We start from the raw sequence: 13,868 nt of genomic DNA on the forward strand, positions 1-13,868 counted from the left end.
TACAAATACATAGATAAGGCTATCGTTCCTCATATCAGCCCTACGCTTCTAAACAAAACATAGCAATTCCAAATATTCTGGGTAGTGTGATTTAATCCATCATTGGGATCAGACTCCTCTTTCCCTGTACAGGGATTTAGAGTATAGCACCACAGGTTTGGATCCTGAACGCCAAATGAAAGACACGTGAAAAGCAAAAATCCCTCACTGAATTTTGTTCAAGCCATGTTTGAACACAAACCTCCCTGTGCTCTGGGTTTTATTCATTAAAATAAAGCACACAAAATAACTCTCACCTACTATTATTAATCATCAGGATTTGCTCAGGAAAACAAATATACTTGGGCTTTCAAAACAAATTAATTCAGAGAAAGGGACTATTTTGGCTGCCATGGCAGCCCAGAAGAGGGTAAAACCAAACATCTTTGCTCCTGCAAGCTCGTAGCTGACTCCGAGATGGACTGTTGGTGATGTGTGATGCTATTTTTAACTAGCGATTGTTTAATCACTTCTGTTCCCCTGGGCTGAGACTAAAAATGATGCCTCCAGAGCACTTTGTCTACAAGCAGGTAGAAATAATTTGATCACATCCTTTATGGCTGCAGCAGAGATGGAGCTGTACAAAGCATCGGCAACATGTTTCACAAAGAATCTAAATATTGAGCAGAAGTGAGAGTGTGTTGATCTAAGTGGTGCAATGTCACAAGTGATTTACTATGAAACATATCATGATCTCCAGCCGAAAAGGAAATAGCTCACTTAAAATTGTGATTTCTTTTCTGGTTTTCCCTTTTTTTTGCTGCAGAGTAAACTCTTGGGGCACATGCACCCACCTTACATGAAAGGGATAGGTTATTCTGAAGCATATATGTAATTGTATGTAAGCATTTCAAGTGCAGATATTTCTGAAATTGTTTATTGGATTTGCTGTTGGTTTGTAATAGCTGACAGCCCTACTGTGGACTTTGACCAAGGAAAGTAGAATTAAATACAGATGTACTTGCTAGGAAGATGGTGTGACAGTGTCTCACCGACAAGATCTGAATTGTAAGCTCCTTGCATTTCTTTACAGAAAGAAAAAAAACATTTCTGTGCCTGGAGTTTTATGGCATATCTGGAACTTACTCGTAATACAGAAACAATTCCTATTATTAATGTTAGTAGGAGTGACTCTTGCAGAAAAGCCTTCATTTCAGCAAACTGGAAATAATTCCACAGTCAAACTGTGATGTAACTCTGTAAATCAGCAGCATTATGCAAGTGAAAGACTTGACCTACCAGATAGAGCAAACACTTAAACCTCCAGCACATAGAGTAATGGCCCGGCTTCACAGATGTCAATGGGAATTTTACTATTGACTTCCACAGGGCCAGGATCTCACCCACATCTGCATAGATGATTAATAGCTCCCCTGTCTTTCAATATTCTCTCTGGCTAACAATAAATTATCTCTGCCAGTGATTACTTTTAAGATGTAGCTCATAAAAATTCTTGTGAAAAGCAAATAGTTTTGCCTTTGGGGCAGACTGTATTAAAGTAAGTATTGGATATTTTTGATATCTTCCCCAGATGGATTGCCATAGGGCACTACAAGATCTTCCTGCCTTCCTTTCAAATAGTCCCAGTCGCTCGTCCTGCTACAGTGCTATCCCTGTAGGTTTTTTTTCAGAAAGAAGGAATTAAGCTTTCTATCAAAGTGCATTTAATATGAGTGTTTGTTAAATGGTTTTACCTCCTTCCTTGTTTATGCATTTGCAGATACTTTTGTTTACTTTGAGAAAAGATATAAATACAATCCCTTGCGTCTGGTTTCTTTTTTTTTTTTTTGTTTTTGTTTTTTTGCATACATACATACCCCTAAGAAACAGTGCTCAGTACAAGTTGAAGGGGGGAATCTGTTATTGTAATTTTATGTTCATCATCTTAAAGTACTGGCCAAATGCCAGCTTTGGGACGTGCATTGTAGTAAGAAAAAGCCTTACTGATAAAGAAGTAAAGATGTAAATAAGCTCTGGTTTTGAAAGCTGCAGAAGCCTTTCATTCGATAATCTTCCTGTGGATCACTGCCTATTTAACACCTCTTTATGTCAGATAAGTACTTCCCATTCCTGCCTCTCCTTCCCTCTTTTCTTGATTTGAATAAGCTTTTAAGCTCAACCGCTCTTCATAACCAGTCCTGCTGCCAGCGAGTTTCTCTTCACCGTTCATTTCTTGGGTTACCCTTTCTGTCTTCTCTTGTTCTCTGTATCATTTACTCTTCTTCAGTCTCCTGCACTCTTATTCAGAGGAAGGGCACCAGGTTACTGGTGTACACAAGGCTTCTGCATGTATTAAGACAGACAAAATGTAAACCGCAATGTAAGTGATGTCTCCTTGGCTTGTATGTGATATTGCAGAAATATTCAGTCTCCTTGGGGACTCCAGTAGTGACTTCCACTTTCTCCACTGAGAAAATATCATTCACTGCTAACCTTTTATTCCTATCTTTTAGTTATTTATCCAAGAAAGAACTTCCTCTCTTACCCTGCTGCAATTTTATTTTAAGACTTCTATGACAGGAATCCTTGAAAGCTCTTTGAAAATGACCAGAGAGATGTTGAACCGTGTCCCTCTTACATGGAGAAGAGCAGCTCAGCCCCACATTTTTACATGTGGGGAGAAGAGCTGTCATGCTGTCACAAAGGAAAAAGGGCTAGAGAACAACAGGCCCATATTCATATGTTTGTGATTAGCCCTGAAAATGAAGTCTCAGTTTCTCAGGCCAGATCCCTCACAGCCACAGACACATATGTGTTTTGCTATCACCTGCCCTCTTTTGCTGCTGTTCAAATGTTGAACAAAAACTTTGCAGCCTTTGAAGTTACATTGCACGCATAACTGGCATTGGATATTACCTAATATTCAGTGCCCTTTTATTTCTGTATGAGTGCACATCCTGCTGCTGATTTCTCTTTGGATGGGCACGCAGCACACAGCCATGAAAGAGCTTCTCGGGTTATTGAAGTGAGTGCCCATATGAACCAGGGAAAAGGGATGAGTTTATCATAAAGGTCTTTTGTCTCTCTACTATTCTCCCTTTCCTCCAGTTCCACTGCCTGTATACTCATCCCAACTAAAGAAAATGGAAGATTTGCACTGTCCAGAGGAGGAGGATATCCACCCCTCAGAGAATGGAAGGAGAGGGGAAGAGGAGCACATCAGTATTTTGAATTACAATCACATTTTTCAATTTCTCTAAAGCCCCAGGAAGCGATTGTAAAACTGTTAATGACAAAGACCTACCCAGCAACCTGCTTACGGAAACTTCTTCCAGATCTACTCAGGGTACACTGCAGGGAAAGGGAAGGGAAACAAGCTTCTGAGTGTTCCACTAAGATCAGTGATGTCCAAGTGAGCAAAAGTCCTCTCTGCGAGGGAAAGCTAACAGTAAAGGATTTGAACATCAAACAGAGGGGAATCATTCTATGGGAAGAGTAACTGGACTTTGAGGACAGGGATTAAATTTGATGCACAGGGCTATGCTATTCTCATTTGCACACTTACATGACAGCAGATCTAGCTGCTTCTGCTATAAGAAAGAAGAGATATAAAGATGAATGTGATCTTCATTTAGAAATTTAATTTGAATTTTTGATCATTCTTGTTTCACTCGGAATCATTCGCTGCATTTTTCTCATTTCTAGCTCTTTTCCTCCATGTAGCAATTCCTGAGTTTCATTGTTATTCCATCTACTGACATGAAAGAGCAAATGCTGTGATTCCCTAACAGCATTAGCCAAATAAGCCTGGGAGATTTAACCCCTCAGAGAGTTTCTGTGCTGTTGTGAAGCTCGTCATAACATGCTTTGCAATGACTGCACCTCTTGAACTACTTTTTTTTTTATGTCACAGTTGATTTTTCCCCCAGTACTTTCCTTTGCCCCTTCTGCCACCTTCCTTCTTCATTTTCCATAAGCGCATTTATGCAGACGGAAGATGCTCCAAAGCTAGGCAGGTATTTGACAAGGAGATATCTGACACCCCCAAGGACAAATGCGAGAAGTTTCATTAGCTACTAAGTGCAATGTTTACTCAAACATTAACCCGCAGATAAAAAGACAATATATTTTAATGTCCTGTCAAAGATAAGTGGAAGGTATTTAGAAAAAAGAGAATATTCACATAACTTTAAAATCCCTACTTTTAAAGTATGCATCATAATTAACTCTTTTTTTTTCTTACGTTGATTCTCTTACTTTGCGAACTATATCATTGACAGTTACAATATCCTTTTGCAGTTTCTATTCCTATAAACCTTGAATTGTTTGATTCTGTTGGAAAAAAATAACTGCTCTTCTTTTTCTGAATATGTTATATATATGATGGAAGACAGTTTATCAGTTGGCCAAATATAAATAAGCTATATTTAGAATTAACTGAAGCCTTAACCCCTTTAAACACACATAATTATATACAAAAAATAGAGTGACTAGCATTAGAACCATGTAAACCACTGTAATTTTCCTTTGTCAGGTATATCTTGATTGGGAGAGGCTGTTTGTTTTTAAGGTTTTAGGCTCCTTTTCCCCAGGAATGAAAGATTTTCAGTTTCATGCCCAGTTTAATAACAATTATTTGAGCAGTAGCCTATGGGGGGCACTCAAGGACTGCAAACAGATCCTACTCCATCAAAGCAGTCGGACTGCGCCTGGCTGGAACGGGGCAGCCTTGGAGCACATTTTCACGTTACCTTTTGTAGAGAGAACACCACTGAGTAAAATAAACGAAAACATTTTTTTTGTCGCAGCCTTACTATTCCCTGACGAAAGACAAAGCAACATTAAAAGGTGCATTTAAATGACATTCGGAGCCTGATTATGCTAAAAGGGTAAAGGCATTGCGTAGACTGTGGAGCTTGTCTGCATTTTTTAATTCTAAACAAGGTACTTTGTACATTATGTTTGAATGGTAGATACAGTTATTAGTTGCCTACTGTATTTTTGGGATTGTTGTAAACTTTAATGACATTCAGATGCTCTGTTCTTGTTTTTATGGAGTGAAACAATTATTTATTCAAATTATTTTGGGGTTTTTTTGCTGTGGAGAAAAATTTTGCCTGCTGTGGTAGTGGTGGCTGTTTGCCACGGTCTTCATTTGGACTGCTACCGTAAAGCCTTTATCTGATGGCAAAAACCTTGTACCAGATGTTCCTTTATTTGATCTCTTTTATGATTAGTCAGATTTATCCCAAAACCAGAATGAAAAATCCCGCTACGACACCTGGCTGCCATCATACAATAATTTGCTTTGAAGTTGGAGGGAAGGCTCATTTAGTTTTTAAGATGCTTTGGTGCAAACCCATACGGTTTCATTCCGATAGATTTTGGAGGAAGATACTGTAAAAGTGAATATAATAGCTGTTGGCAGGATAATTTTCCAAACATCTCAAACTGGTAAATACTACTAATTTCTCCTAAAGGAAATGTTAAAGGAAGTTTGGATAGCAAACAGTTATGCGCACAAGCTCTCGCGTCTGGCCAGGCAACACTGATGCCACTGTAATGCAATAGGACTGGGACGGAGCCTGGTACGATGCACCAATAGCCATAGGGCTAAATCAAGCTAAGAACTCAAACTCGGCTTCAAGCTAAATCAAGCTAAGAAATCAAACTCGGCTTTTAAAAAGCCATGCTGGAAGGAAAGCGCTCATACAGGCTTCTTCAGTAATGCATGTGTCTAGCATTTGTCAAGAAGGGGAAACGTTTTGAGGGTATAACACAGATGAATCAGCCAAAGTTGTGGTATGTTTGGGATGGAAAGGGATCACTTCTTGTGGGAAAAGCACCTATAACCTCACACAGTCAGGAAATGCGAAGTGATATCACTGCTTTACTCCACACTGAGATTTTTTTTTGCAAGTGGAGCTCATATACAGTGGCAATTTAATGTTTAAATAAAATACATGTATTAGAATTGATTGTATTGTCATAAGGAGAATCGATTTATATAGTTCCAGGGCGTGTTAGATAACAACCAGCTTCCGAGATTGGTCAGTAGAGGCACACCCATTTGTGTCATATAACATCTTCTTCTTCATGATATGCACCGTGACTGTGAATGCACGATTGATATGTGTCACAACAAGATCCATTTACCGTACTTATTAAGTGGCACGAATTTCTCTAATTTCAGTACCGCCAGATGTCAGTCTTAAAAAAATACTTACTTTTAAAATATTACTTCTAGTTTCTGCACTTCTGGCAAATGGCAAATATATGCTCCTTGAGAGGAGTAAAATATGGAAACCTAATAGGAGATTGTGGAAATGGATAATGACTTCTGTCGAATGACATTATGCATTATGTATTATTATTATTTTAATCATTTGCTATCATGGAGAAAGATCCCACTAGGTTATTCTGGATGCTGTGCTTCAGAAATAAAAGAGGTAGATAAAGCTGCACACTTTACTTCACAACACATACATGATGAAATTGAAAATTTCATAAATTAGTGGCATTGAGATCTAATAAATAAAAGATGTCTTCTGTCCTTAGAGAGAATTTTCCTGTAGATTTCTGAATAGGCCCTGTGCGAGGGCTATAAACCATGAAATTAATTCAAAATTACTATTGGTAGGACTGGTTACCTCTGTCACTCTTTGGTACTACTGTAGCGGTACTTAGGTGTCCAAACCTCAATCATTTCAGTAACTGGACCTTCAGGACTAACGATGTGGAATATTTGCATTTGTGTTTAAGCATGTGCTCATGGGTATTTGTGAGATGAACTCAAGGTGTCCACTGTCTTGGAAAATCACATTTTATCAAACAAACGTAATTTTATTACAGTGCTCACAGCTACAGGGTATACTTATTTTTTGATAAACAGGAGAAAGAAGTATTTTGAATGGGTTAATACCCCACATGGTCTTGACACAAATTTTACTTTGAGAGTTTGAAACGGATTTAACCAGATCTTTCTCTCCTTTTTTTTCCCCTACTTTTCATATTTTTTTCTCAACACTGGCCATAAAAATTACTTTTTTGGACAAGATATTTCTGCTCCAAGTATGGGAAATAAATGTGATCTCTCCTTGCATGTTGGTGCAGAACCTGTAAGTGCAACAGGGTCTCAGGTAAGAAAGTTGGCCTGATTTATATAAGCAACTTAATTTCTTGAGTAGTAAAATACTCTGAAGGCTGCTTTTTAAAGGAGATTCTCTCTTCCCCCTCCCATAATTGTCTTTTAAACAGACTTCAAAAGATGCCGCGTTCTTCTCTGTTCAAATAACTTTTATAAGCCTATTTTTATGAGGAACAAACGTTGCAATCAGCATTAAGGTTTCCCACTTATGGCTTTGCTAAAGCATATTCAGTTAACAGCAAACTGCCACTTGTCCTAAGCAGATGTCTGGGTACCATAAGCTGGCAACAAGCTGCCTCGTCTTTAGCAGACTTGCATCAGTTCATTGCATTTCCCCTGAACCAGCGTATGGTCCAGTACCACCTCTCCAGCCTTTGCAAGCAAAATGATATAATGGAATTTCTTTATGATAGTCAGAAGATGGGGATTAGGAATAGCTCATGATCATGGTTTCGAGGTTTAGGATTTTGTTTTTTTCTTGCTCTATTTATTGTTGCACTTTTGAGGCAGATCTAAACACTGATCCAGTTTCATATGTTTTTCCAATACCTCCCAATTTATGTATTAAAGCCATGCCAAAACATCTTGAACGCCAGGCAGCAATTTCTTTCCATGGCACTTGGTATGCAAATATACACATTACAGCTCACACATGAAGAACTTTTCCAGCAGCTGTTGAAGATGCACATTCAGAAAGTCTTTAATAATGAAACCACTGTTGCACTGCAGTAATGAAAAATTCCTTTTGGGATGTTTTCTCCAGTAGGGACAGCTTGCAATGCAAACCCCTGAATTCAGGCAGGGTGGGTTTTTTTGTTCTTTTTTTTAATCTTTGGTCTTTCTCCTTTTCTCATTCCTCTGAAACACTTTCTTCCTTTTTTCTGCTCCTGTGTCAGCTGCTGCCTGGCAACTTTTCTCTATTTCCTGGGACAGGGCAGGGCACCCGATGGCCTTCAGACTGGCTGCCAGCACCATTCCCTAGCAACCCCGGCTGGGCACCCGTGATGCTCTCCAATTGGCCGCACACACTGCCAGCAACCTTCGGATCTACTGCACTGTGCCCGCAGCATACCTTAACTCACTCCCTGTCACACTGGGCAATGAAAGAACCATCAATACAACCATCAATACATACCTGTGTGGCCACTTGAAGGCCATGGCTGATCTTCAATAAATAATGGCACAACCTAATTTTCTGCGATGCAATCAAGGTAGTTTCATTCTGACTAATGTCAGAGTTACCTTTGGATGATAGTTAATATTCCTCTGTTGTGTTATACAGTGAGGACGAATGATTGGTTCTACTTTGTTTAATTTATCTCAATAAGAGATTTCATAATATTCTATAGCTTGATGAATTAATTTATTTAACCTGTCAGTGTTAATATTTCTGATTAAGAAGAAGAATTTATACAGCAGTGTAGCAGCAAACAGCATTTTTAACTTTGAATTTTCTGTCCAGCCGTACTTCACTCTAGTCTCCTACATAATTAACTTTCCTTTGGCTGTAGCAAGAAGAAGACATTTCTACACACTCAATTCCTTTTTGTCTCTCTCCTCTGTATCCACTCTTAGTTCAACTCCCCAGTGCTTCTGATTTGGTTCTTTCAAATGCGAGTGGCTGGAGACTTCAATAAATATTTGACAAACCGATCTGGTTCCTGATCTGTGTATCTGCCATCAGTCCCAAGTCTCTCGATGGTCACCCACTATGTAGAAGCCTGGATGAAGTAGGGTACATACAGGTAACAGCAGGGAGGCTGGAAGCGCAGACCCTGTATCCAACTAAAGTCTCCATTTCCTTTAGTTTTTCTCAAGTCTGAGGTATAAGAAAAGTATGTTACACAGTGGGTGGTTGTTGAGAGCATTTGAATTATAATATACAAATAGATACCTGCTTAGATTCTGTCTCCAGTCACTTCAGCAAACATTTTAGGTTTATTCATAGAAGATATGCATTATAACTTTTTTATGGCTCCTGGTGCTGCCTTTTTCTTTTTCTGTTTCTGTTTTTTTTTTTTTTTTCTTTTTGAAGTGGAGAGATGAGAATTCCAGTTACGCACAGGCATTTTTATTGTACTGTTGGAGTTGTCCCATCTCACCTTATAGAGATGTCCCATCATCCCACCACTTCACAGTGAGTGATGTTTAATGGAAATGAAGTTGAAGAGAATGATTTATCAAAGGTCAACTTGTATTTGTTCAACAGCCTGTATTTTAAAGCCAGGCTTCTATGGCAATTATTGCCTCATAGTGTTATCTTAAAGGAAGCTACACTTTTAGGCAGTAATTTGAACGATCACTTACAGGTAATTGCCTTTTTAGTCATAATTCTGACTGCTTACTCCATAGTGACACTTTATGTCCTGTAAACAAGGAGGCCATTGACTTTTATGATAAATATTATTTAAATATTTTAATAAGTTCATGTGCATATGTGATCTGCAGTGTTGAAAGCAAGATCAATAATTCTTCAAAGACGCTCATAAATGTTAATGTTTAAAATGGGCAGTAAATTGCACTGCATCATTAAAGGAAATTATTCAAGAAGAGTAGTGAGGAGTGTTGTTAAGTAAGTATGAAATAAGACTGAAAAGGAGCAAATTAGAAATGAAGCACAAGAAGCTTGAAAAGGATTTTAGTTGAGGCGGTTTTGTGACAAGGCATGAAAGGGCAGCACACCAAATAACAGATAACATTTAGGGGAAAAGCTGGACCACTTGTAACCTTGCAGACCTTGAGACTTTGGCAGAAGATGCAAGAAGTCAAGATGAAAGAAGACCATTCTGTTAAGATAGTTCTGTATCTGAGAATACAGGGACAGCACGTTCACTGGCATATACATGTTTCTTTATACCATGTGACAGTCCTGGCACATGGGAAATGTCGCTGATTTAAGTAGGAATTCCTCACAACTTGGAATTCCCTGGTTTTCCTTCACACATTTTCTCATTTGGCTCTAGCGTCTACTTATCTTCATATTTGAAATGCAAAAGGTTGCTCAAATAACATCATAATTGATGAGTAAGAGCCATATACATGGCTCTGGTGGTTTACAGAAAGATGCAAAGCAATTTCATCGGTAAATGCGGTGGGAGAATTCTTCAGTGTGATGTACAGAAGCATGACTTTATTTTGGTTATAAAAGCAACTGTTTTCCAAGACCATGGACACTGCCAGATTTTTTCACCTTAACTCAGATCTGCTTATTTCTGTGTTAGCAAAGGTTTTCTACGCTGGGATCTATAATTCTGCTCAGTTATGGCTGTATAAGTACTAATTGACTGTAGGGGAATTACATAGGCTTTATAGACAGCAGGTAAATGCAGAATTTGATCCAACTGGATTTTCCTCCTCAGCTGCAAATTACGCGCAGTGATAAAGCTACAATCAACCCTCTGTGAGTCCTGCCAGGCCCTGACCCCAAAGGAATTCCTGGGACCAGGACTTGGCTTTTTAGCTTTTGGGCACCCTTATCACAGGGTCTTTCACCCATTTCAATAGAAATAGTTAAATATTTCTCCTCAGTTATGTATTATACTGTCCTTCAGCATCACCTCGTCATTTTACCCCTGGAAGTCTCTTGGCTGCACTGTTTCATATAAAAGGTATTTAGGTTCAGCGCTGGGGAATACAAACATGAAGTTAAAAGGACTGAAGCTTTACCCTTGAAACGTAAAGGTCTCAGCAGTCAAGTTTCACACCTCGCCGTCTTCGAAGAAAACAAATATGTGAGGATGATGTAAGTTTCCTCACTTTTCATCTGCTAAAGGGCCTAGTTTAAAACAAACGATGTGAAAATGCAATAGAATCATAGAATCATAGAACCATAGAACCACAGAATCACCAGGTTGGAAAGGACCCACTGGATCATTGAGTCCAACCATTCCTAACACTCCCCAAACCATGTCCCTAAGCACTTCATCAACCCGTTCCTTGAACACCTCCAGGGAAGGCGACTCGACCCCCTCCCTGGGCAGCTGTTCCAGTGCCCAATGACTCTTACTGTGAAAAATTTTTTTCTGATATCCAGCCTGACCCTCCCCTGGTGGAGCTTCAGGCCATTCCCCCTTGTCCTGTCCTCTGTCACTTGGGAGAAGAGCCCAGCTCCCTCCTCTCCACAACCTCCTTTCAGGTAGTTGTAGAGAGCCATAAGGTCTCTCCTAAATAGAATCACTAGGTTGGAGAAGAGTGGTGATAAACAAAAACCATTTCTGTTATATGACAATTTCAGAGAATCATAGAATCATAGAATGTTTTGGGTTGGAAGGGACCTTAAAGATCATCCAGTTTCATCCCCTCTGCCATGGGCAGGGACATCCCACTGGCTCAGGCTGCCCAAGGCCCATCCAACCTGGCCTTGAACACCTCCAGGGATGGGGCAGCCACAGCTTCCCTGGGCAGCCTGTGCCAGGGCCTCACCACTCTCATGGTGAAGAAATTCTTCCTTATATCAAGCCAAAATCTGCCCCTCTCCAGTTTATACCCGTCCCCCCTCATCCTATCACCACAAGGCAATATTCTAAGGAGAAGTTAGGCTTCAGCCAGAGGATGAGCACCAAACATGGGCCTCATGTGCTTCAAGGAGCACCATCACCTGAGGCTGAGCCGCGGGAGCTGGTTTGGGTGCGAGCTTTCTGTTCAGGGACAGAAGTGGGTCCCTCCCCTCCTCAGGGCACAGCTGAACACAGGACTGCGATTTGGGGTGGTTTTATCTATTTCCCCCCCCCCCCCACCCCCCCCCCCCCCCCCCCCCCCCCCCCCCTTTTTGCTGACTCACCCACCCCGCCACCCTATTTCTTTCCACGAAAGCGCTTTAAACTAGAAAACACCAGAGGAGAGACGATGCCGGGACACGCTTTGGAAAGAAAACGCTTTAAAACCGTTGAGGCAGGCGGAGGCAGGCGGGGCAGCGGGAGCCGGGGCCGGGGCGTGCCGCGGGGCGGGGCCGGGGCTGCCCACCGCCCGCCACAGCCCGAGCCGCGCTCCGCCTTCAAAAGTGACTGCGAGACGGCGGCTCCCGCAGAGCCTCCGCCGCTCCGCACCCGCGGGAGACACCGAGGCAAAGATCCGCCTTTCCACCACCGCGATGTCCGCCTTCCTCCTGCCCCTGGTGATGCTCTGGGGATTACAGCCCGCAGCGGGAGCCCGCGGAGGTAAGGAGCATCCGCGGGGAGATGCGCTGCCGGATCAACTTTCCGCCGATCATTGGCTGCGGGAAGTTTTGAGCGCTTCCCTCTCCGCTTCCCTTTCCCTCTCCGCATCCCTCTCCCGTGGGAACTTGGGGCGCCGAGATGCGGCTCCCGGTGGACCGGGGAGGACGTCCATGGGGATGGGGGAATGGGATGCGCATCCTTCCCCGCCTTCCAGTGGGATCCGGATTGAGCGCACCCGGCTCGGAATCACCGGGTTTTAATTGCCGGGGGTCCGGTGCTCGGTGGCAGCGGGAATACTGGCTGTTAGGGAATGCTTGGGAAGCGGGAGAGGCCAGGGTCTCCCCGAGCGAGCCGCGTACCAGTGCCCGGCGCTTCCTCGAGGGCTTCCAAAGTTCCTTCCTTTCGTTTGGCTGAGTTGCCCCCCGCTCCGTCCCCGCAGCCTCAGCATCGCTGCCGGCGGCTGCTGCGCTCGGCGGAGCCGCTGAGGGAGAAGGGGCTCGGGACCCCTCAGCCGAGGTGGGGAACGCTCGCAAGTTGCAACTCTTTCCGTTTCAGAAGTCTCTGATGGAAGAAGGAGCGTTGCTCCTTCCGGAGCTAATCCCGGGCTTTCTCGTCGCGTTTTATCCTGTTACCGGCTTTCTCTTATTCCCCCGGGAGGTGTTTGAATTGGATGCTCTCTAAAGCAGAGCCCGTTCCGTCGCGCCGGGGTGCGGGGATGGCAGTGCGCTGCTCTGGCTCAGCTTTTCCTTAGCGTCAGAAAACAGTCGGCTTGTTTGCAGCCCTTTTGCCTTCAAAACTGCGTGTTCTCATGAATGAGACTGCTCTGAACGTCGCTATACCCAGTCTACGAGGAGCTGGCTGGGTTTCGGTAGGAATATAACTCTCGAAAGCATTGAATTCTCCCTGTTAGACATCCAGCTCCCCTCCATCACGTACACGCTACACACCAAATTGTTTACTAACTGCTTACAACTCGTTCGGGTGAGTGTGGATGCCTCTAGATAGTCAGTCTGGGGTATAGATTTCTCCTTCAGTCGGACTACCAAACCTTTCCAGTCCCTTTCCCACCTCGCTGTCTGAATTACGGAGGTGATTCGTGCTGTAAAAAGGAGAAAGAATTACCTATCGGAGAGAAAAGTGTTGCTGCAGCATCACAAACTTGAATGTTTAAACCACAGCAGCATAAGGTTCAAGGGTATTGCAAAGAAGTGGGAATAATATTTGCTATGATGGCACCTGAATAGCCAGATGGGAAAGGTTCTCTCTCTCGGTCTTAGGAAGGGAACATATGCGTTTACTTTGATGCATGAAGATTTTGTGGCTGTGATAGTGCTTGTTTGATAGAAGATATTTCAAGAACTTTCCATGGTTATTCACAAAATGGTCAGATTACATTTCAGCAGCTGTAGCGTGCGTCTGATTTTATGAATAGAAATCAAACTTTCCAGCATTTTGTGGAATTGTTCTGGAAATGGGATTTGTCGCTCTGCCTTCCTTGATGAAGATAAGCTGGTGCCAGTTATTCATAAATGTTAATTTCTGGCGTTTAGTTTTGCTTCCCTGTGTTTTGTTTTCCTAGCTACCTT

The 13,868-nt window shown here is 42.1% G+C and overlaps 1 protein-coding gene across 1 annotated transcript in view; it reads left to right on the forward strand.

The window, feature by feature from the left end:
- Positions 1-12,141: 12,141 nt before the first annotated feature.
- LRP1B (LDL receptor related protein 1B) overlaps positions 12,142-13,868 on the forward strand; it is a 722,645-nt gene continuing 720,918 nt past the window's right edge. The window contains exon 1 of the mRNA XM_054070318.1: positions 12,142-12,282. Coding sequence (XP_053926293.1) covers positions 12,216-12,282 — 67 coding nt within the window. The 5' untranslated portion in view covers positions 12,142-12,215. The remainder of the gene's footprint in view (positions 12,283-13,868) is intronic.

This window comes from Cuculus canorus, chromosome 6, assembly GCF_017976375.1.
Source record: "Cuculus canorus isolate bCucCan1 chromosome 6, bCucCan1.pri, whole genome shotgun sequence".
In the NCBI taxonomy this organism is placed as follows: Eukaryota; Metazoa; Chordata; class Aves; order Cuculiformes; family Cuculidae; genus Cuculus; species Cuculus canorus.